Source organism: Musa acuminata, chromosome BXJ3-3 (genome assembly GCF_036884655.1).
Source record: "Musa acuminata AAA Group cultivar baxijiao chromosome BXJ3-3, Cavendish_Baxijiao_AAA, whole genome shotgun sequence".
NCBI lineage: Eukaryota > Viridiplantae > Streptophyta > Magnoliopsida > Zingiberales > Musaceae > Musa > Musa acuminata.
In genome coordinates this window covers 10,001,193-10,023,336 of record NC_088351.1, presented here as the reverse complement: position 1 = coordinate 10,023,336, position 22,144 = coordinate 10,001,193, and the positions used below count along the sequence as shown (strand labels likewise).

The 22,144-nt window shown below is 40.6% G+C and overlaps 4 protein-coding genes across 5 annotated transcripts; 2 read left to right on the top strand and 2 right to left on the bottom strand.

Annotated features, from left to right (window-relative positions):
- Positions 1-1,123: 1,123 nt before the first annotated feature.
- On the top strand, positions 1,124-2,771 carry LOC135634219 (chaperone protein dnaJ 8, chloroplastic-like). The gene is made up of 3 exons (XM_065144536.1): positions 1,124-1,456; positions 1,965-2,033; positions 2,398-2,771. The coding sequence occupies exons 1-3, from the start codon at positions 1,211-1,213 to the stop codon at positions 2,587-2,589; spliced, it is 507 nt and encodes a 168-aa protein (XP_065000608.1). The 5' UTR covers positions 1,124-1,210; the 3' UTR covers positions 2,590-2,771.
- Positions 2,772-3,364: 593 nt separating this feature from the next.
- Positions 3,365-5,846, bottom strand: LOC135582727 (uncharacterized). Of its 2 annotated transcripts, none has more exons than XM_065144535.1 (4): positions 4,997-5,846; positions 4,246-4,316; positions 3,877-4,111; positions 3,365-3,761 (listed from the first exon to the last, which is right to left on the bottom strand). In XM_065144535.1, exons 1-4 carry the CDS (start codon positions 5,120-5,122, stop codon positions 3,567-3,569), a joined length of 627 nt encoding a protein of 208 aa, XP_065000607.1. In that variant the 5' UTR covers positions 5,123-5,846; the 3' UTR covers positions 3,365-3,566. The 2 variants fall into 2 exon arrangements, with proteins under 2 accessions (XP_065000607.1, XP_009386820.1); XM_009388545.3 differs by having other exon boundaries at positions 3,889-4,111; positions 4,997-5,844.
- A 1,481-nt stretch (positions 5,847-7,327) lies between these two features.
- Positions 7,328-11,350, bottom strand: LOC103973877 (uncharacterized). The gene is made up of 6 exons (XM_009388548.3): positions 11,076-11,350; positions 10,920-10,975; positions 10,748-10,802; positions 10,558-10,638; positions 10,217-10,473; positions 7,328-7,541 (listed from the first exon to the last, which is right to left on the bottom strand). Exons 1-5 carry the CDS (start codon positions 11,290-11,292, stop codon positions 10,238-10,240), a joined length of 645 nt encoding a protein of 214 aa, XP_009386823.2. The 5' UTR covers positions 11,293-11,350; the 3' UTR covers positions 7,328-7,541; positions 10,217-10,237.
- A 254-nt stretch (positions 11,351-11,604) lies between these two features.
- LOC135634231 (nucleoid-associated protein At2g24020, chloroplastic-like) lies at positions 11,605-22,011 on the top strand. The gene is made up of 7 exons (XM_065144564.1): positions 11,605-11,775; positions 12,462-12,604; positions 14,207-14,307; positions 14,395-14,434; positions 20,503-20,574; positions 21,582-21,638; positions 21,716-22,011. The coding sequence occupies exons 1-7, from the start codon at positions 11,691-11,693 to the stop codon at positions 21,791-21,793; spliced, it is 576 nt and encodes a 191-aa protein (XP_065000636.1). The 5' UTR covers positions 11,605-11,690; the 3' UTR covers positions 21,794-22,011.
- The last annotated feature ends 133 nt before the right edge of the window (positions 22,012-22,144 follow it).

The following is a 22,144-nucleotide window of genomic DNA, read 5'->3' as shown; positions in this document are numbered from 1 at the left end:
CCCAAAAGTTTTTGGATGGTGGGCTGAGCAGTGATTAACATCTTTCACGACAATTTATGATGTTCCTTGTTCATCCAGATGGAATTTAGTATGTTTTAAGTGAGCACATCAATCGCATCATATGATGCACATATATGTTTTAATTTGATAAGCTGAATCATTTCTTTAAAAAATCTAAGTTCAAGTAAATAGCAATAAAATTATCTAATCATATGAATGGATTTTATCTATTAATTTAAGTTTTTTAAATTGAGATCACTTATCTTTTATTTTTTTGATATAATAATAATATCATATATTTAAAATGATATTACGTCCAAAGATACTTCCACTAATCATTTGTCACCCCGCGAGGGAGCGTGACGTGATCAGATAAGTTTTCCACCTCAGCCCAAGGCATCAACATGCAGAGTTGCCGTCACCATCTCGGTTGTCGTCCTCAAGCAAATAGGTGCAATGCATCTACCGCTACACATCTTGTTTTATTGGCACCGCAAATTCTTTTTTTTTTTCGGTTCATCATCATCATCATCATCATCATCTCTCCCAATCTTAATTTTTCACCTCCCATTCCTTCAATTATCATAACTCACATATATATATATATATATATTTTATATCCTAATAAAAACTCCATAATCAAAATTCTGATGTGATATTCTAACAAGAACATTTTTCTCGACAAATCCCTGCCACCAACCACTACAGTTTGACCGAGAAACACGTTTCTGCAACTACTACACGGAGACTTGAATACGTGGCTCCAAGTCATCATACAAAGCAGCAAAATTTTCGGGAAGGTGCGTGCATCAAGAATCGTTCTTCGCAATCATCCTATTGTCCTCCGGTCCCAACACGTGATGTAATGGCAAGAAGCACGTGTCGGATTACGGGTGTGACGGCCTGGGTTTTTATTTTATCCGCATGTTTCACATTTTTCACACCATTAAAAAAAAAAACTTGGATTGATTAGGTTTAGAATTATCCAAAATTGTATAATAAGGTTGGATAAGATGAGATAAAGGGTTCTCTAGCACGTGTTCAGCACGCCATTCCCGACGCCACTGCCTATATAAACGGGACTCGAGGAGCGAGCGATTCCAAGTCGGTCTCTCGTTTTCTCTGCGATTCCTCTGTGATTTCGGTTCCTGTGCGAAAGGTCTCTTTTTCCAGTTGGGCTTTTTGGGGGGGTAAGTTTGAGCTTCGGAGGATGGCGATGTCGTTGGTGATGATGGGGTCGATGGGCGGTGCGTCTTCGTCTTCGAGCGGGAGGTGTGCGGGGCGAGGTGAGGTGTTGAAGGGGATGAGGAAGGGGGGGAGGGGCGGAGGCAATGTGAGATGCGCGGCCGCGGCCGCCGCCGCAGGAAGCATGGCGGATCACTATCGGATGCTTCGGATTCATCCGGGAGCGTCGGAGAAGGAAGTCAAGAAGGCGTTTAGGAAGCTCGCTCTTCAGGTGCCCCTCTTTCAATGGATTAAATCTTTTTTAAAAAAAATTCTTTTGATTATTTTTTTGGTCTTCAAAATCAGGATTTCTTAAAAAGAAGGGATTTTTTTTTTGGCTTGATTCGGTAGGCGGAGCAAAATGGGGGACAAATTAATTCTTTTTGGATTATATTAGTTTATAATCGGTATGAATGATGTGTTTTTGAAGAGTTTTTAACGACACAGTCCCATCATTAATTCATTTGAACCAACCAGAGGGACAAAAAAGACATCTAGTTCATCTTAAACATGGGGATTGGTGATGTAGAATGGCATCAGACAACAAAGCATCGACGTTCCTTCTGGTTTCTTTCTATCAGTCGAGTCCTTATGATTTTGGTGTGTAATTGTTACCTTGGATCTTGCCTGAAGATGTAGGACGTTGTTCTGACTTTTGAGTTTATCAATGCATTATCTTCTCGACCAAAAGTCATTTATTTTTGTGATCTTGCTAAATATTTATATGGGTTTTCTTGCAGTATCATCCAGATGTTTGCAAAGGCAGCAATTGCGGTGTCCAGTTCCATCGTATCAATGAAGCCTATGATGTAAGTATTAACCACATTCCCTGTTCTTTTTTTTTTTGTTCCTTTTGGATTTTTCAATCAAGGATTTAAAGAGAGGTTTTTTTCGCTTGGAGATCTTGCTAGACCTAGTATTATTATTCATCATGTTCAAAATTTGTTCTTTGTTCATCATCTCCATGACAAGGAGACTACCAGAACTCTTGCCATTTGAACCAAATCTGCTTATATGCTTATCTATTATGTATGTTTTTATTTCTCTTAGTTGTTCCAGTCTCTATATTGTGAGAAATGCAACCTCACCATTTGGAGGTGTCGTAAACTATCGATGAATTGATCCATACTACTGTTCTTGGTGTGTGACTGAATTCATCAATGATTGCTGCAGATTGTTATGAGCAGTTTGAGACGAGCTGAGGAGGAGCAACAGCAGTGGCAGCCACAAGGATGGAGCGAGGATGTCGATCGCAATCCGATGAGTGGGATGTATGACCCGAGCTGGGATTTGTGGGAGGAATGGATGGGTTGGGAGGGAGCTGGCACCAGAGATTACTCCTCCCACATCAACCCCTACATCTAATCAAACTCCTAATGAACTTCCTTCTGATACAGAAACATGTACAAAAAGAAGGGTTGTTGTATTCAAGCCTAACTCAGATACATATTTCTATTCTAATTAGACAAATTGTCTGATGTTGATTTGTTATTTAAGCTATTGATATCATCAATCTGCTCCTGCTGTTGATCCCAAGCATTTCTCCTTGTTTTCATTGGTTAAAAATCCTACTTGTTTTATTGAGATGGTATACTGACTTTATTGGAAATATTATATATATATGTATGTAATTATATATGTTCATTACAATGTTGATGATGCATATGCATTCTGTAATAACTTCTAATTGGATGTCAATTAGTTGGACTTTCTATAGGACTTATCTTAATGGGCAGATTGTGATGCTAAGTGCGAATGACAGATAATTATAATGGTTAGTAAGAAGATTAAAGATTCTTTTTTGGTTTAAGTGCAAAATGTGTCACTCAAATGTGTTTAGAATATCAATCATGCCAGAAGATAAACTGTTTATAATATCATCTGTACTGTGATTAGCTTACTGTCTCTTGGTAAGCTGTACTAATTCAACTGTTGCATTCAGATCCAGATCAAGCAGATGTTACTTTGAACATGAAAGTTCTAACTTCATTTGATGCCAATTGATGAGTTGATGGATCCAAGACAACTGATGAAGCCAAATGATTAGTTGAGAAGCAGCAATGAAAAATAATCTTTAGAGAAGGCAGTACTTTATGGAGTCTCCAAGAACTTCCACAATCTATACCCTAAAACCCAATGATAAACATTCAACTGCTGGTTATGACTAATTTATCAAGCTCATCCTCAGGAGTGACAAAGAACATTAACTTTACAGGCTCATGATCACTATTAAGAGGATCAGACCTCTAAGTTATCCTTTACAGGCAGAACAATTACCAACAAACAGAAACTAAATTAGTTTAGGGCGTGTCTTTTTCGCCCTCATAAGCCACAGAACCAGCCTACACTCTCAAAGCCACCTGATCTTGCCATGTGATCTTTCTCTTAACCACCTGGTTTGATCCATGACCAACATCCCGGCAGATCGAGAGCTTCAGATCATTAGCCATGGCATCACCTTCCATTGGACTCTTCCTCAACCTATCGGCTTTTGCAGGCTCCAAGCTGATCTGGTACTCATCCATTTCTTCGCCAATCTGCCGAATGAACATTCACAGTAAGTATGAAACATCAGTGATTTGTGCATGTAGTTTTGTATGAACATTCACAGTAAGTATGAAACATCAGTGATTTGTGCATGTAGTTTTCGACCGCATTAGTTACCGGCAAGGAGACCTGGTTCAAGTCTATTACTGCTGCAGTGCTTGGAGTAGTAGCATCTCTTGCTGTGAAGCTCTGGTCTTTGGCAGGGAGTTGAAAGGATGGAATTGAAGGCCGACCAGTTAACAGCAATGATGATGGCGAGCTTTGTGGCTTCTTGTTCAGCCTACATGGAGTCTTTCCTGATGGATTACTCGACAGGCACCTATATTTTCTTCGCAAGAATCTATAGCATTACAGATGAACAAGAAGTATAAACCTTTAGAGAACAATTTCCATCACAACTATTGCAATTTGGACTCAAAAGGCCGAAGTACAAAAGAAACATAATGTAAAAGGCCAGAAGGAAGAGGTAGTAACTTCACTTCAGCCAGAAGCTTAAGTTTCTTCTCATTTGCCTTCTGCAATTTCTTCCTCTTTGCTTCAGTTTCCTGGCACAAAAGGCTGGTAAGATTTTGGAGAAGCAAGATTGTACAAAATTTTATGGTGATCAAGAAAGCCTAAAACAAAAGAACTAATCCGACATTTCGAAGAAAGAACTCTCCATTAATGAAACAAAAAGGATGATTATATCTCTTAATACTCAGATTAAGGGTTTTGTTAGTGAAGAGGGAAAAACAAAGGAGCAATTCCTTAGTAGCCAAAGGAAACAATAATCTGAAACATGTAGATCTGAGAAAGCAGAATTTAGAGAAAATAAAACAACAACAAAAGGTAACATCAAGAAACATTGGATTTGGATCTCCTTATAAAAGTAGATTGATTAAAAGAAAAAAAAATTGAAGAAACCCATCACACAACACATCTTAAAATAATTGATCAAAAGATCCAACCCAACAAAGAAAATACCTAAAACCAAATAACTTTTTGGTGACAATCAAACCCCACAAGTTAAGACTCCCAAAAATTCATGCTGAAAAAAGTAGGGCTACAGATCCCTAATTTCCCCCACACAATCCACCAAACTAAAAAGACGCCCAAATCTCTAAGATCATCAAATTAAAGAAGACCTTAACACAACACATCTCACTCAGATTCTTATGCAGGAAATCCAAACACCTAAAACATAGCAGGCACAGATAAAAAAAGAAGAAATACCCAAAGATCTTACCTTTAGCAGATCCTCATAATCCTGCAAGAGACTCTGGTGCCTGAACCGCGCCCTGGCCTCCTCGGTGACCGGATAATAAGTGGAAGCCGGAGAAGACCCCATGACCGATCTCTTTCCCTTCTTCATCACCACGGCCCCAAAATCCCACCTTTAGAAGGGAGACGAGGAGAGATCCACAGATGGAAGGAACGGGATGGGAAAAGGTTCCCCCTTTGCAGAGAGAGAAGGGACGATGGAGAAACAAAGGTGGGGTTTCTTCCTTCGCCTGTTTTGCTGAGGTCTGACCATGACCAAAAGGCCCATATAAATCGGGAACAGGAGATGGGTTAGCGTTTTCCTGCTCGGTGGAGATGGGTGGAAGGGTTTCCTGGGCTGCAGAGGGGCATTTGTGGCAAGCCAAGGCAGTGGTATTGTTTGGGAATTGGAGGGATGAGAGAGAGAAAGAGAGAGGTTTGGTTGGGTGATGCACATCTGAGGACACCCCCCTTCGTTATCTTTCTTGCCTTGTCTTCCCTCTCCCCCCCTTCCCCCCCTTCCTATTCCTCCTTTTTTCTCACCTCGCTTCTTTTCCTTTTGGCCTTGGCGTTGGTTTTCCTCCCCTCACATAACTCCTGGTCCAGATGGGCCATCGGGAGCAAAGATGGCTGGGAGAGAGCCTGCACTGCTTCTTGGAGGGTGGAGATTCTTTTAATTTTCTTCCCTGGCTTGGTTGACGGGGAAGGAGAGATTGGAGGGGCGTGTACATGATGGAAAGGAGGAGGAGAGATGAATGGTTGCTGTGCTGTGATGTTGCAGCTGTTTGCTGCTGCCTGCTCTGGTACATTTGTCATGGCCTCATATGGGTGGAGATGGTGGAATGTGGCATTTATTTGGTGGCCTCTGCTCGGAGTTACCAAAATGTCCTCCCTTTACCTCTCTGATAAGTCCTTGTCTGCCTACATAAATGCTTGCCTTTTCTTGCCCATGAAGTTCCATGGAATAACCTTTTCCCATTCTTCTTCTCTCACATGCCAAAGCTTCCCACCATTTCCTCCTTCCTGCTTGTGGATCAAGGGGTGACAGTCTGTGCGTTGTGCTTCAAGCCCTGCTACAGTGTACAGTAGACTGTTTGACAAATTTGCACAGAAAGCGAAGAGATTCTCTCTCACAAGGGAATGAAATTGGCTGGTTGATTAAAAGAGTCAGCAACCTGAGGAAGCTTGTGAGTTATGACTACAGCAACACACAGGCAGAGAGGGGGGGGGGGGGGGGGGGCATGAACATGTTGAGAGCATCATCATCATGGGCATGGTGGTCATGGAGATGCTGGTGATAGCACCTAAAAAGGAAGGGATTCTGAGTTGGAGAAGCTTGTGGTGGACTTCAGCTCCATTCTGGTCTTTTGCTTTGAGGAAGTTTCCACCTCTTCCCTGGAAGTGTGCTTCAGGGTTGGAGAAGCTTGAGATGGACTTTAGCTCCATTCTGGTCTTTTTACCTGTGTTCTTCACTGTAGGGCCTGTTGAAGTTTCCACCTGTTTCCTTCCTGATAGCCATCACCATGGCCAGTCCTTTTGGCCTCTGCACAAGGCTGAGAAGGTGACAAGGACAGCATGGGTAGGCAGATTACCTTGTAGGTGTTCGAATACACCAACCTCTGACTTGATGTTTCATGATCCAAATGGTGATGATGTAGATAGCAAGTTATTAGAAATTAGACTAAATTCATCTCAAAACAATGGACAAGCTGTCTTTATTTGAAACAATAAATGTATGATTTTAGATTTTTAAATTAATTATTAAACTAAATGTCCTAAAAATTAATCAGTTTGGTAATAAAAAAATCAATTTATTAAGATAATGTTCGAATACTCCTTTCATGTGATAGCTGCAGTAACCTTATGGATCTAAATGAGAATATATATATATATATATATATATATATATATATATATATTCTAGTTTCCACAAACTCTTCAGATTGCATGAATAATCCCCTCACTGGCTACACTGTGATAAATAATTCTATACATGCAAATAGCTAGGGAGCAACCAATAAAGAGTTCAAAGTAATTACATTTCCATTTCAGTCTTGGTTACCACATAAATCTCAGCTATAATTCCTGCTGCCGGAAAAGATTGAATGCCCAAGCATATCATTTTTATTCAAGAATTGGGACCATCTGTCATCATCAGTCAGTAGTAAATGTCAACATCTTCTCTTTCCAATGGGAATGAACATGCCAACATCATCAACAAGTTTTCAGTTTCCTGATGGAAGAGGACAAACTCCAACACAACCACATCAAGAACAAGTCCATGTAAAACTTGGGCTTGTTCTGCAAAAAAAAACACTCAAATCCAAGCTGGAATTATCACATAAATATGTTAAACTTGTTATAGCTTCATGTTGACAACGCCACTGATGACCACTTCAGTGAAAGAAAATCAACAAAAATATGGCTTTTAACAGCAGTCTGAGATAATAAAATGACAAAAGAACATGCAAACCCATAGTTACTGCTTGAAAGAACCAACAATCCAAAATCCTCCGGGCAGCTGATTACTCCTGTTCCAAGAGTAAAATAGTGTTAAAAGCATTGGCTAGATCATCGTGGAAAGGTCTAAAACAATAGTTACTATATGGATTATGCATATAAAACTGAAAAGCAGGGCAAACAAAATATTTGTTTAATGAATGGTACTAACAGCTTACAACAGCATTCTGCTAGTACATCCTAAGACTACAACTGCCTGGATCAATAATCACTATGATTCATCGAAATCTTCCTCTGCTTAATCAGAATTCCAAGGGATTTGATTACAAGGCAAGCATGGAGTCAACAGGTCTTTTTCGCTGTATAAGTTATAGCACTTGCATTACTAAGACTTGAGGTAAGTGCAGAAAACACCACAACATACTCATATATGTAAACTTTTAGCTATCCCTACTATAAACTTTTGTGATGTCCTAGATAAAGTACAAGTCCTTTTTTTAAAAAGAAAAAAAGAGCTTCATTAGTTCATATCTGTAATCACACCATCATCGTTCATGTTTACAATAAAGTCTAAATCAGATCCCCTAGAGTGAGCCTCATTACATTGATATGAACATTATACGGATATAAAGTCTTGAGTACTAGTCTTTCATTACATGGATATGAACACTATCCTATTATTCTTTTCAAACGGGCCTAAGAAAGCAATAATTAAATAGAAAAAAAAAAACATTGTAGTAGAAAAATACGAAGGGGAAGTACCCATTCATAATGTAGAAGAGAAACAACCACTAAGTGAAGGCCAGGTTGATGATTAAAATGGAATGTAACCAACATTACAGCGTCTTCATCCAACTATAGCTAAATGAACTGACATCATTATCTACACCACCACTAAGTTATACTATTTTTTACACTTCTTCTCCTCTTCCTGTTTATTAACAATATATAGCTCTGCTATGGGAGTCATTGTCCAAAATGGTTAATCTGTTCAGGTCTCAATAAACCGTATGTAGTCACTTGACCCTTTATTTTAGATAATTGCTATTCACCTATAATAATATCATGATCAGAAATTCCACATTTTTTTGAGATTATTTTGATTGCACCATTCCACCATTATCAATGCCCTAGTCAGTTCCAAAAATGTTTGTAATCCTCAAATATAGCACCCATTCTCCTGATGCTGCTGACATCCTTGTCCACTTATCCTGAAAAGTTATCAGACCACCATCTCAGACTACCTTCCAGTTACCATATCCCTTTCTTTGCGTCTCCTTTCTCCATAATTACGTATCTCTTCAATTCTTCTCCTTTATTTCTTTATGCCAGTTTATGGAGTCATAATAGAGGCGCTTCAGAGAAGAACATAGTGGCAACTTTGGCCCATGCCTCTAGACATCAAACATGGCTGCTCTCTCAACAGCTTCATACAAAGACGTAGCTTCTCTTATTCATGATTCTTCTGTCTAACAAATAAAGTCCCTTGTGAGAATCAATAAGCAACTTCAGAAGGATAGATGCTGGTCAGTAATCCTTTATTTTTACTTGGCTAATATGCAATTGCAAAACACAATTCTAGGTCGAGTCACCCAAGAATATGAACATTTTTATTCATCAATTTGGTTTTCAGTCTCAGAGTTCCGAGTTCAGCATTGATGAATTTCATAGGTTGACTCTGTCCTTCGATGGTGAACTTGGAATGAGTCTCCTTGAAACTCGACTAATGAAGTTAACTGGAAAATAATGTTATCTGAAATCCCTGAATGCTGTTGGAAATCAAACAGAAAACATATCTGGCCTCTCCAGGTTTATGACATTTAATGGTCAGATTTTCTGGTTCAGCTTATGGCAACACAGATCAGGCTAAACATTGTTCACTACTAGCAAGATGATTTATAACTTTATATGGCAGAGACATGTAGAGCAAGGCAGCCTTCCATAGCCGTTTAAATTTCAGTTTGTAACCATTATGTGTTCAGGCTTCAAGATTAGCCATGCTCATTCAATTATCAAAATGTTAATTATGGTTAGTTTAAACAGAAGAAGTAACTGAGTATTATAAATCATAATGTCATTTGATGGCTGACATTGTGTATAGCCAATTTATACAAGGGGGAAGACTGCAAAATGCTTTTCATAATTTTTACACAGCTGTCCATGTCAAATGTTTCTCAAATATATAAATATATACATATACTAAAGTAGTTAATGTTAATACAACAAAATAATGTGTAATAATTCAGAAAATGAACAGACACATCTAATTTCAATTCCTTTTTCTAATAGATCTACTTTCAATAATTTGTACAAATTTAAATATGAGCTATAACTTAGAATCACAACAACTTGTCAACAATCTTTTGTTTAAACTGATCCAAATTCATTGAAGAATGTATAGCTGAAATTTAAAAGTGAACAGCAACTTCCATTACCTAAATCATTGGTGGAGGGGAAAAACATGGATCTCTAGCAGACTAAAGATCCATGTTTTTCCATGAATGATTCACTGACAAAAGATAAACATAACATGTTTCTATGAATTTCCATGAATGATTCGATAACAATTTATATGTAGGATGCTTACTAAGATTGAACTTTGCCTTAGGATGAAGGACTATGATTCACTGTGACTTTCAAGGTTATAACATGGAAGAATGTAGCTACTTAAGAGCTGCTGAAATTGAAATTACAATAACACTGCAGCAGACCATAGAGCATAACTTATGTCAAAATTCAAACTTACCTCAAAGACAGATAATGAAAGTCAACCAATCTGTTCATCCTCTTCGTCTGATATCTCTTGTAAGGGACCCTTTAAACCAAGCTCACCAGCACCAAGAAGCTCGCGAGCTGCTTTCTCAAGAAACTCTTGTGCAGCAGCACGAGCAGGTTGTCTTTCGGGTTTTTGCTGTTTCCTCTTCTTCTTTGCTCTATGATTGTCAGAAGGCCTAATTCTGACAAAGTCCCCTCGACTAATATCCCGCAAACTTTGCCTCTGCTCTGAAATATAAACATGTATCCTATTTGAGTCCAACACAAGAAGTGGAATGATCCACAAGAGGCAATTAAAGTGTACTTGCATACCTGGAGTCAAGTTGGGCAGCGAGTGCCCAATGAAACGTGTTGCTGCCTGGGAATTCAACCTAGTCGATGGCCGCAAAGGAGCTACCGGATGTTGTAGAACAAATGGCAACAGTAAGAAAGCACTCAAACTACACTAAGCAAACAGTTAAACAGGAAACCATCAACAAAACAACAGAAGTATAATAGATACCTTTACTCCATTCATCAAATCGCTCCAGTTTCTCTCGGTACAAGCTTATCCTCTCCTGCAGTCAGAACCCTCATCGTGAAATCATCAAAAGCAGCTTCTCCAATTAATTTTTTTCTCTACAGATATAAAAAAAGAATGCAACTATCAAAAACACAAACGAAACAAATCTTACAAACTCTTTGCTGATAGGGTGATCATCCGGTTGGATCCCGCTACACCTCAGCTTCACTGTCCGATCAAAGCAAAGCGAAGGAAACAAATCGAGATTACTTGAGATGCGATCGAAGAGAAGGACCAGAGGAAAAAGATGGGAGCAGACTGAGGTCACCTAAAAAGAGGGTGGAGGCGGCCTGGGCGAGGACGAGGAAGGCGCGGGCGCGGTGGAGAGGGGGGAGCTCGGTAAGCACGTCGCGGTCGGCCAGAGAGAGGAACTGGTGGAGATGGGAGCAGAGGTCGTCCACAGTGGCTAGGGTTTCTCCGACTGCGCTTATAGCGGCTATGGGAACGGAGCCGCTCTCCGCCGGTCCTCCTTCGCCGCGGCCCATGCTTCCCTAGACTCTTCGGGCTGCCCGCCGCGTGCTGCGCTTGTTACCAAATGGATGCCCCACGATTCGTGCCAGGGCTTTGGAAGATCAAGGCCGTCCGTGAAGAATACTATTTAAATAACATAAGATATCTTTTATTTATGTTTCGTATTGTACTTGTATTAATCGTTTATGTACGTATATACGTATAAAGGGTCCGTGATACTGTACTCGGATCCGATAAGATGTACTCGGATCCTGTTCCACCAATTTCCCCAACCCGGTGGCACTGCAAATATAATAATGTTTCTTTTGCTCTCCAAATCCACAGCCACTCTAATCCACCTCAAGCGAGCTCGCTCCCTTCCCTTCCCTTCTCTCTCGCTTTCTCTAAGCTTTCGGGTTGCTGCTGCTCCCGAATGGCGTCCACGAGCGCTGTCGGCGGTCACATGTCGAACGTCCTGAGATCAGCTGCGTGGAAGCCCTCCGCCTGCCCCTCCCAAAGTAAGGGTTTATGTCCCAAGACGCTATCTTTTCCCCTCCCTTGTTCGTGTTCCCTGGTCTTTTGATTTAGGTTGTCTTCTCCCTGCTCATCTTGCCTCCCGTTTCTCTTTTCTCTATGTTTTTGCTTTACGAGCGTTGTTCTTTAGGAGATTTAGATTACGAAAGTCTTCTTTTTGGGGCCATCGTACCTGTTGCAATTCGTGGGCACTTTAAAGGAATTGGATCTTGCATAGTAGATTCTGAATTTTTGGTGTGTTTCCCTCCGTCAATTTACTTTTTCTTCCAGTTCTTTGACCGTCTTGTTAATTGCTTTACCTGTGACCATGAGATCTTTTGGGCGTCCAGAATAGAATTGACTTGTGACGAGGACAGTGCGGAGTATGATTTGCATGTGATGAAGAATTAGCTGTAATTGTAACTATTTTTTTCTAACCTGTGCAATAGGGTTATGTATATATCCTAAAAGGAAATTATTGAGTCACGTATTTGTTTAAGTAAGATCGACAAATATGGTGTTGATGCATTTTGTTATCTAACAATATGTCTTAAGTTGCAGTCTGATCTAAAATTCAGATCATATTTATTGGAATGGATGGCAGCTTGTGATATTTTTCTTTTTTTGGTTTCAATTCATCCTATACTCAGTTTTATAAGTTTTATATGAACTCGTGCATCTTCTCTTTCAGGTCATAGATTAAATGCAAATTGTGCACCATGTTTATCATGGCCCTCTAGCAGAGGAGAACATAAAATGAGATCTCTGCGTGTATATGGTTTATTTGGAGGAAAGAAGGACAAGAGCGAGAACGCTGATGATGCACCATCAAAGGTAAGTGATCTAACGATGTCCTGTTCATTGTTCTGTACTTTTATACATAAGAATGCTCTTGGTGAATAACATAAATGCTCTGCAATTTCTATTGTTGATTCAGATATGGAAGTAACTTGAGGCTTTTGGAGTACTTCTAGTATTAGATTTATTTGGTTGGTATCATTGTAATACTAGAGCCAACAATTTAGCATAATCACTTGCCTCCTTTTCTCATGACATGAACCGGACATTGCTTCTGTCGGAGAAGAGGAGACTCCTCGAAGTACATGTTGTTAGAAAGAGAGCCATACAATCAAGAACTTTTAAGGATGCCTTAAATTCCTTATGTTTCTCAGTGACATCATGAGAATTTAGTCCTTTGTATTATATTCATATAATTGAATGAAGGGATATGAATTCCATATTCTCTTTCCAGATAAATCCAATACTTTGCAGTTCGGACAAATTTTTGACATATCAAGCTAATTTTGGTGTTTTCTAGATTGGTGGTATTGGTATCCACACATTGGACAAGAAGTTGGTTAACAATTGTTAGCTGATAGAAGTACATTTTATCAATTTATAATTGCAAATATGTTCTGAGATAATCTCATAGGCATCAATAAAAGATAGCCAGCCATGGAAAAGGAATTTCCTCTTTTTCTTTAAAGAATATTCATTTTTTACATTACACAAAAATAAGATTGGCTGTTACGTTTATATATGTATGCGTAATTTGTGGTGCAAACATATTTCAAGCAAATATGCGTCTGTGGACATTATGGAAATCATTCAAATTGTGAAAAAACAATGCAGTCTGGCTATTTATGCAAATCAGCAAAGACCTTATGTGAGAACTAATGTACCTAAAGTCCTTGATAGATGCCATGTGTTTTCATTTTTGGAACCAGTAACTCTTAACACCCATTATTCATACCAAACATGGAGTTGTGCAAGCCACAAATATTGCACATCTTCACATGTGCAATTTCCTATCAACATAGGGTCAGCTTTAGAGGAGAGTTGAAATCAAGAAGTCTTTTGCAAATTCTTAAAGCTAGATGTCAGCAACCGTCCTAAGATGTTTTCAAGTGACTAACCAAAGCAAAGTTTGGGAAGAGAGGGGTACTAAAAAACTTTCAACACGCAAGGCCATTTGTGATACACATGCTGTATCTACATTGGTTGCAGTTTTAGCTTGTGCAACCATAGAGCAATCCTCTGTAGTTGCTCTTAACTTGAGAAGAGTTTCGAAGAGGGGAATATGTCAAAACTTTTGGCAAGAATCAAATACAATGACTGAACCACAGAAAACTCCAAGCTGCAAACTGTTATAGTGGCTTTCATGTAATATGGGAATGAAGCCCAAATGAGATGCCCGGTAAAGACATGAAAAGCACTCTTCCGCTGAAAATCTATGCCTTATAACTTATGTGGTCCCTTTCTCTTATTGTTTAACTCCATGCATCTCAATAGTGAGTAGATTCTCTACTAGTAAAATTGTGTTTTAGATGACAATTATAGTTGTAAGGCTATGTAATATTGGAAAACATCTATATCTCAATTTTGTTGGTTGTACTAAGTAAGGATCACTCTCCTCACATTCAATCTGTCTTGTAGGCAGGCATTCTGGGAAATATGCAAAATTTATACGAGACTGTTAAGAAAGCCCAAATGGTAGTCCAAGTTGAAGCTGTTCGAGTACAAAAGGAACTTGAAGCGTATGAGCTAGCTGCTATTTTACATAGTTCTGTTTCGTTCTCTTTTGTGAAACTTTTTACACTTAGCCTTCTTTTAATCTTATGTAGTGCGGAATTTGATGGTTATTGTGAAGGTGAGCTAATCAAGGTACGCGTGTGATTGGTTGTTTTTTTCCTCGCAAATTTACAAATGGACCAGTATATTTGATTGCAATTTGTTGATTCTCCAATTTATGGTTCGTATGAAGGTGCTTCACATGGATTCAGTGACGTTTATCTTTGGTTGCACCTGATGCATAATTTCATCTATCATGTGATGCAATAGGGAGCCTTGTGTGTAAATTTGTAGTAGAGGAACTGTTTTTTTGCAATTTTAGGGATCCTTCTGATATGACTAAATTAAAATTAGACTCCCCCTCCAGTTTGGAGTTCTTGAATCAGGAAATAAGGACTTAAGGTATGTGATTGACTGGAATGATGATTCTGATCATCTATTTGACTCTTAGTTAAACTCCAAAAGCTTATGAGAATTTTAGTATCTATGAACTATCCTGACCTTTAGAAGAAACTTTGGATGTTATTTTCAGTTCAATAACCAAGGTTTTCCATACCGCTCTGTCACGGACTTAGCTGGTTTTGCCTAAGTTGTGCGGCACCCTTACGCGTCCGTCCGCAAAGGTCAGCCTCCCCGAAACCTCCCATGGTCTCTTAGGACCTACAAAAGAGAAAACATGTTAGAGAAAACACCTCACTCGGGATCCACAAGCAAACATTTCAGAAAACACTTCATAACCAATGCAAATTACAAACAGACTTTACAACCTTTGAACGATCGCACAACAAAGGATCCAAAATGGTTCACTACAGACCGAGCATCTCTCACAAGTGTCTACATGACACAACATTTATTTACAAGTCTAAAACGACCACCAAACCTAACTAAAATTAGGTTGTTAAGCCTTCGACCGTCCCTCTACATGTTGTGCAAAGCATGAACAAACCAAAAGACACGGACATGCATAAGCATTACATCAAACGTCTTGTTTAGAATTTTGTCTGTGACATTCTCCCCCATTTATTCCTTCGACGTCCTCGTCGAAGCCTTTGCCGACACTGCAACTCATCGCCTTTGCTGGGTCTTCAATCTTCTACTTTAGCTGCAATGCGCCTCTTGGCTCCTAGCTGCTCGCTGCTGTTGTTGTTGAGTAGTCGAACTTTTGATCCGTTATGCTGCTTCAACTCGCCAATGACTCTGACTCTAGTGTGGGGTTGATTGAGTTTTGTTGATCCATGTTGGTTCCTACGGATCCTTCGGATGAAGGAAAAGACCATACTTACTATGTGCCAGTCTCCCAAATGTCTCATGCTGCTTGAACTGGGTGGATGCTTATTGGAGCTTTAACGAGCATCGCCTCGCAAACTTTTGAAGTTTTGGGTCATTCCTCCACTAAATTTGCCCATCGACTCTTCTTTCACTTAGTTGTTACTTCCAAGTAGATTTGCATCACTTCCGTTTTCGATTGACATTCTGTTGGGAAATGAAGCGGATAATCTACTCTCAGTAGCACTGATCACCATTAGTGAGGATTTGACAATTATTATCTTCGAAGGGTCTTTGAACCTGTGCAGAGCACCTCTACTGGATAGATAAGAGAATTAGGGTACTCGGTTTTACCCATTCTCTTAAGAGTTGAGAAGGCAAAAGTTACTTGACTTCTCCCGTCTCCTCGAGAGTTGTACTCCATGCATCGAGCTAGTTACTGGCATTCGTCTGCTCTTTGCTTACACTTCTGAAGTACTTGAAGTATTTGCACTCTTTGTGTTGAGTTAGCTACTGTGATTCATCTTCTCAATGCCATCGAACTTCTGGAATGCAGGAAGTTTTCACCCCAACTTTGTGTAAGTCTCTAATAGTTTTGGTCGCCTCTAGGATTGTACCGTCTTCTTCATCAACCCTACCGTTTGCTCCACTGAGTAGCAAAGGTATAGCACTACGTATTGCCTGCTTCGTTCCTTGGTCGTGCACTCTTGCATGACCCGAAGTCCTTCACTTTCGGCTATCTTGATAAGAAGCTTGTTGACACCGGTCTTACGAAGTTCTTTGGCCTTTGCCCTTCAACCTTGTCTCGGTACTTGGAGTTTGTCTTTGCATGCTCCACCTCCTCGGCCCCTTTCACAACCAAGCGCTCTCCCTCTATGAGAGCAAGGGATCAATGACTTCACGGAAGTCTCGCCTCTGCAGTACCATGGCGCTGCCATGCCCATGGCCCTATTATCTGTCACCTTGTATCTACATCCCTTTTCTTCACGATCGGTAGATCTGCCTCTGTAGCACTCCTTCGAGTCCACCTCCATTCTAATCGATGCTTTGTTTTTGGTAGCTAAGTCCCTCTGGATTCGTCGTCGCTTCCTCGCCCCTTTCGACCCCCTGCTTCAACATCTTTGTGTTCTCCAAGCAATTCCCCTTGGTCGATGGAAAGATAGACTACAACTCTTATACATGGCCTCTACCATCATGTTGCAAGGTTCACACCGATTCTGTTCTCCTTAGCTTCCTTAGTAGCAACGTTCGCTTACTCGACCTTATCCTCTGATATGTCGAGCTCCTTTGAGTGAATATAGGTTCTAGAGCAGTCCAACTCTCCAGCCGCTCTGATCATACCTCTGCATGATCAAATCCCTCCCATGGGACTCACTAGTACTTGTATTCAAACTTTTCTCTCGGTGGTACACAGCCCCCATATGCTGATGACCAAGGCTTTCATCCGATGCAAAATTCGATGCACGCACGGAAGACCCACCATTATCTGGATCTTGGGCCTTTGCCCCTACCAGCACAATTTCTGCTACGCACCGTTCCCTTCATAGCAATTTGAATGGTAGCACTGTGGTATATTTTTCAAGAGTACCTGCCTCTGCGTCCTCTTGTCCTGTATCAAGGCCTTCTGAACCCAACTTCGCCTTCGCAAGTTGAGTCGCCTCAGTTCCTTTGTCAAATGCTTCTCTAAGGTAAGGTGCATGTGCCTCGAAGCTCCCTTCGTTTTTGGCTCCATACAGGATGAGCCCGCTCCATCAGAATAAGGGACCTATGGAACAACATGATCCCGCTCTTGCCTCTACAAAAGTTCATGTCCTTGACCTATATCCAAGGAAAGTTATGTGCCTCCGCTCCATGTTCTATCTTCTATGCTGGCTCCCTTCATGCGGCTTGGGTACTTCGTCAAGTTACACCCAAGTTGCTCCGCTCCTCGTTTTGCATTGAGTTGACGGTGGCCCTCGCACCCACCATTCCATGGGTCAGCCTTTTGTTGAGTTCGATCTCCATATCGACTCCAAGTGTGCCTTCATTTGTGTTGCTTTGGATCGCTCCCCCACTTGATCTCGCAATGCATTCCCCAATGCATAATCTCAAGCGAGATCATGCAACGACTCCTCGTCGCTCGCTCGGTCTGTTGAGCTTTGTGAAGTTAAGTTGAGGTACTCCTCCTCAACATATGCGGTCCATTGCACATGGTTCTCCATCTGGAGAGCCGAGACTTATCCCTCATGGATATCTGTCCCGTTGGAGCAACTTCTCTCTTCGCTTCCATCTCTCTGAAAGTTTTGGAGACCACCATCCCCTTGGACTACTCCGCCTTGCTGAACAACCTGTGTATTGTTCTGCCTCCCATAAACGCACTTGCTATATTGCGACTCTACGTCAATACAGTCCCTGCTGCACCCCTCAAGGCCTAGCAATATGCTAAACTTGCTGGACACTTCAGCCTCTTACGGACGTATCCTTCTCATGCTGAAAAGAAAGTTTCAATGCTCCATGGCGTCGAGCTTCGAGCGCCTAGGGATGGCCATGAACACTCCATCGTTCGCATACAAGCCTTTGCATGAGTATCGAATTCTTCGAGTTAGCAATTTCCCTCACCTTTGTGAGCTTTGCATAACTCTTTCGATCGCTAAACAACTCATTCCACCTTACATGGTCTCATCTTTTACCAAGTGCCTTGCTTGTCTTGAGCACCATCAAGTATGGTTGCCAACGTTGAGCCGTATCTCAGACTCAGCCATCCTAACCTTTGTGCGCTACATATTCTTCCCAAGTTGCTTGTCCTCGTGGTGCCTCTTGCACGAAGGGTTGGCCATTCCTCCGAATGCCAATCTCAGATGCCCGCTCCTCTAGGCGATTCCTTTTCCCTACATCTCCATGCCCGTTATAACACCCCTGATTAGCCCTACATTGAAAATGGGCAAGATTAAGATTGGCTTATAAGGGTCTGATGAGTGTATTACTATCAACTTCAGCTTAACCATTTTGGTCAGTGGTTTAGACCAAACGAAGTTAATAGGCTAGTTAGCCCATCAGGCTCGAGTCGTGACATTTAGTATCAGAGCCAACCTAGCATTTGGGCATGGTGAGGTGGCTCGAGTAGGAAAGGGCTACCCGTAGACGGAGTTAGAGGACTCGTCACGGCGTGGAGCCACCACTGGGCTACGCCTCACATGCACTATGCTAGGGTCTGATCTGGGTTATGTTGGGCCTTGACGAGGACGCCAAGCCTTTGAGTGGGGGAGATTGTAACACCCCTGATTAGTCCTACATTGAAAGTGGCCAAGATTAAGATTGACTTATAAGGGTTTGATGAATATACTATCAACTTCAGCTTAAGCATTTGGTCAGTGGTTTAGATCAAACGAAGTTGATAGGTCGGTTAGCCCATCAGACTCGGGTCATGACACCCGCTTTCCCCCAAACGGTCATGCATGCTGGCTGTTCTCAACGCAGCCCCGTTAGGTCCCCCACGTTTGCATACAAAGTGTTTCTATGAGTGCTTGTCCCGTTCTGATACCATCCGTGTCACGGATTTAGCTGGTTTTGCCTAAGTCGTGCGACACCTTTGCGCGTCCGTCCGCAAAGATCAGCCTCCCCGAAACCTCCCATGGTCCTTTAGGACCTACAAAAGAGAAAACAGGTTAGAGAAAACACCTCACTCAGGATCCACAAGCAAACATTTCAGAGAACACTTCATAATCAATGCAAATTACAAACAAACTTTACAAACTCTGAACGGTCGCATAACAAAGGATCCATAATGGTCTACTACAAACTGGGTATCTCTCACAAGTGTCCACATGACACAATTTTTATTTACAAAACCTAAAACAGCCACCAAACCCAACTAAAATGGGGCTATTAAGCCTTCGACCATCCCTCTACATGCTGTGCAAAGCATGAACAAACCAAAAGACACGGACATACATAAACATTACATCAAACATCCTGTTTAGAATTTTGTCCGTTACAGCTCGGACTGTTTGATGCTGGTCATGTTTACCTCGATACGGTTGTGTTTATCTATCCCACTGGTACACGAACTTGTGTAAACCGAGTGGTATGTCTAGCACTGGACCTGCATTGAGTGGTACAAGCCCTTCACCTCCCGTATGCCTAGCATAGGTTCTGTATTGAGCAGTTTCTGTTTTTTTCTAGATTTTTTTAAAACTTGATATGTACCTTGAAGTACCAACACTCAGGTACATTGGTATGGACTGGTACTGTACCAGTCCAAGCTCTAACTGGTATAGTACCAGTATGCAAGATTGTGAACCTTGTCAATAACTATATTTGTTATTCTATAATATCCTATTTTTATGCATATTAATGTGGTCCCCCATATGATGATTCTAGCTTCAACCTTGGCTCAGTTTTTTCTCCTTTTCTGATGCATATATTGGCACATGGTGATCTGGTTGTTCATCACCTTTCCAGATCTTATATTTTCTCTAACATTCTCGTTATGTATATATATGTGCATGTATGTTATTGTATTTAAAATGCTATTTTCACCCTTTTTGATATGACAGAAACTGACGATAAAGGTTCATCATGTTTTTCTTGGAACCACTCAAATAATTGCTTTCTTCATTGCTTTCGGAATAGGCTATAGCATTTGTGTTAGGTTTGGTCCTGTAGTGTTACCGTTAAGAATTTAATGGTTTAAAACCATAGGTTAATGTGACAGCAGAAGTAATGAGTTGGGAATGCTTATAGTCACTAATTATTCTGTATCAAATAAGATAAGATCAATTCAGGAATTGTCAATTTCAGTTTTTCTTGGTGGTGGTTTTTTTACATTTATTCCGTGCTGTTGGACATTAATGAATGCAACCTTAAATAGTTGTGTATGCAATTTTCAAATTGGTTACATTTGATGCTTTTGCCAGGCAACTCTTTCTGGAAACCAGCAACCCATACGCATTGAAATCACTGAGGCTGCAATGGAGCTGGGTTCTGAAGTAAGTTCCAGTCTTGCACCAATGATATAACTGTACTTCTCAGATAAACTGTATGTGCATTGTGCATATCATGACAACTTCCAACTGCTGTTTCTAATTGTGTTATTATGTTGGTATCGCTGATCTACAGAACACTAAACCGATTTAATATACTGATTTTATTGCTAGGAAAAGATAATTTTGATTTTTTATTCTGGATTTTTATCAGTACATTCTTTTAGGCGATGTTTCTTGAGCACAAGGGTCTCGTGATCCTAGTCTAGGGACATGCATGACCTGGGCCCTGGGATGTGCCATGAACAGAAACGGCCATTTCTTTTTCCCTTTTTTTTTATTTTGCAAATGGTGACGACTGTAGGTACTTAGGCACTGATATCAAACAGTCATAGTCTTGACCAGTTAGGATAGATGACATCCTTGGTTTTGAGTTCTCAACCTTGGGTAGGTCTAAGAAACAACCATACAATTGTACCAGAACCTGTCCTCATTTTGTGGGACATTCTGTGTAAGTCCAATTACAACACAGAATTATGAGAAAAAGCTTTATTTAGTGGCCTGCATCTTTAAGTAGTTACATATAACTTTTCTCACTTGTTAATTTATACCAACTGCATTTCCAAGACTTGACCCTCTCGTCAAGTCCGATCAGTATCATTGGTAAATAGTTGACACTATGAAAATTGTGGACTGCAGTTTGCATGCTCAGCAACCACACAAAAATGTTTTGCTTTACTGATAAGATTCTTATGCAGCCAGGCTAATGTCTTAACTGTGTGAGAACATATGAATTGTCAGCTGCATTGGCCTGTGTTTGTACTATTATCTTGTATGACATCCCAATGTGAATCTCAAATTGGTATTTGTCATGCAATGCTTCAAACCTGTTACTCCACTAATCTGGAAGTTGCCCATGTCTCATCATGAACTCAACAATTTCTTAGCAAAACCTCTTTCGCCTTCAATGCATCAACATCTCAATGGACCAAGATTGTTTCCTTTATTCGCAGAAGCTCTCTCTGTTGGTAACCGAAGCGTACAAGGATGCGCACCAGAAAAGTGTTCAGGTTAGATCTACTTTGCTACCATGGTGATCCAACTTAAGATCTATCTTGCATGATGACATGATGTTTGTATGTTCCAGGCTATGAAAGAGAGAATGAGCAATCTTGCCCAGAGTTTGGGAATGCCACCAGGCCTCAGCGAAGGACTGAAGCAATGAATACACCGGTTCATCTAACCATGGTCTACATGGAACTCGTGTTCCTCACCTTGACAGAATTCGTGATATGAAGTCGAGGGGCCATTTTGTTGATTTGCTTTTCAGTCAAGTTGATGACAACTCCTATAATCTCATACCATATGCTTTCGCCCTTAAAGTTGAATTATCATTTTTGTTGCAATTCCTATAATCTCATACCATATACTTTCGCCCTTGAAGTTGAATTATCATTTTTGTTCGCATTTAAATTTCTCAGTAACGCCGCAAGATAATGAATTATCATCCGATGTATGCTTTTTGATGTGTGCCAAACTTTGTTAGGGCCGAAGTTGTAACTCGAGAACATGGATG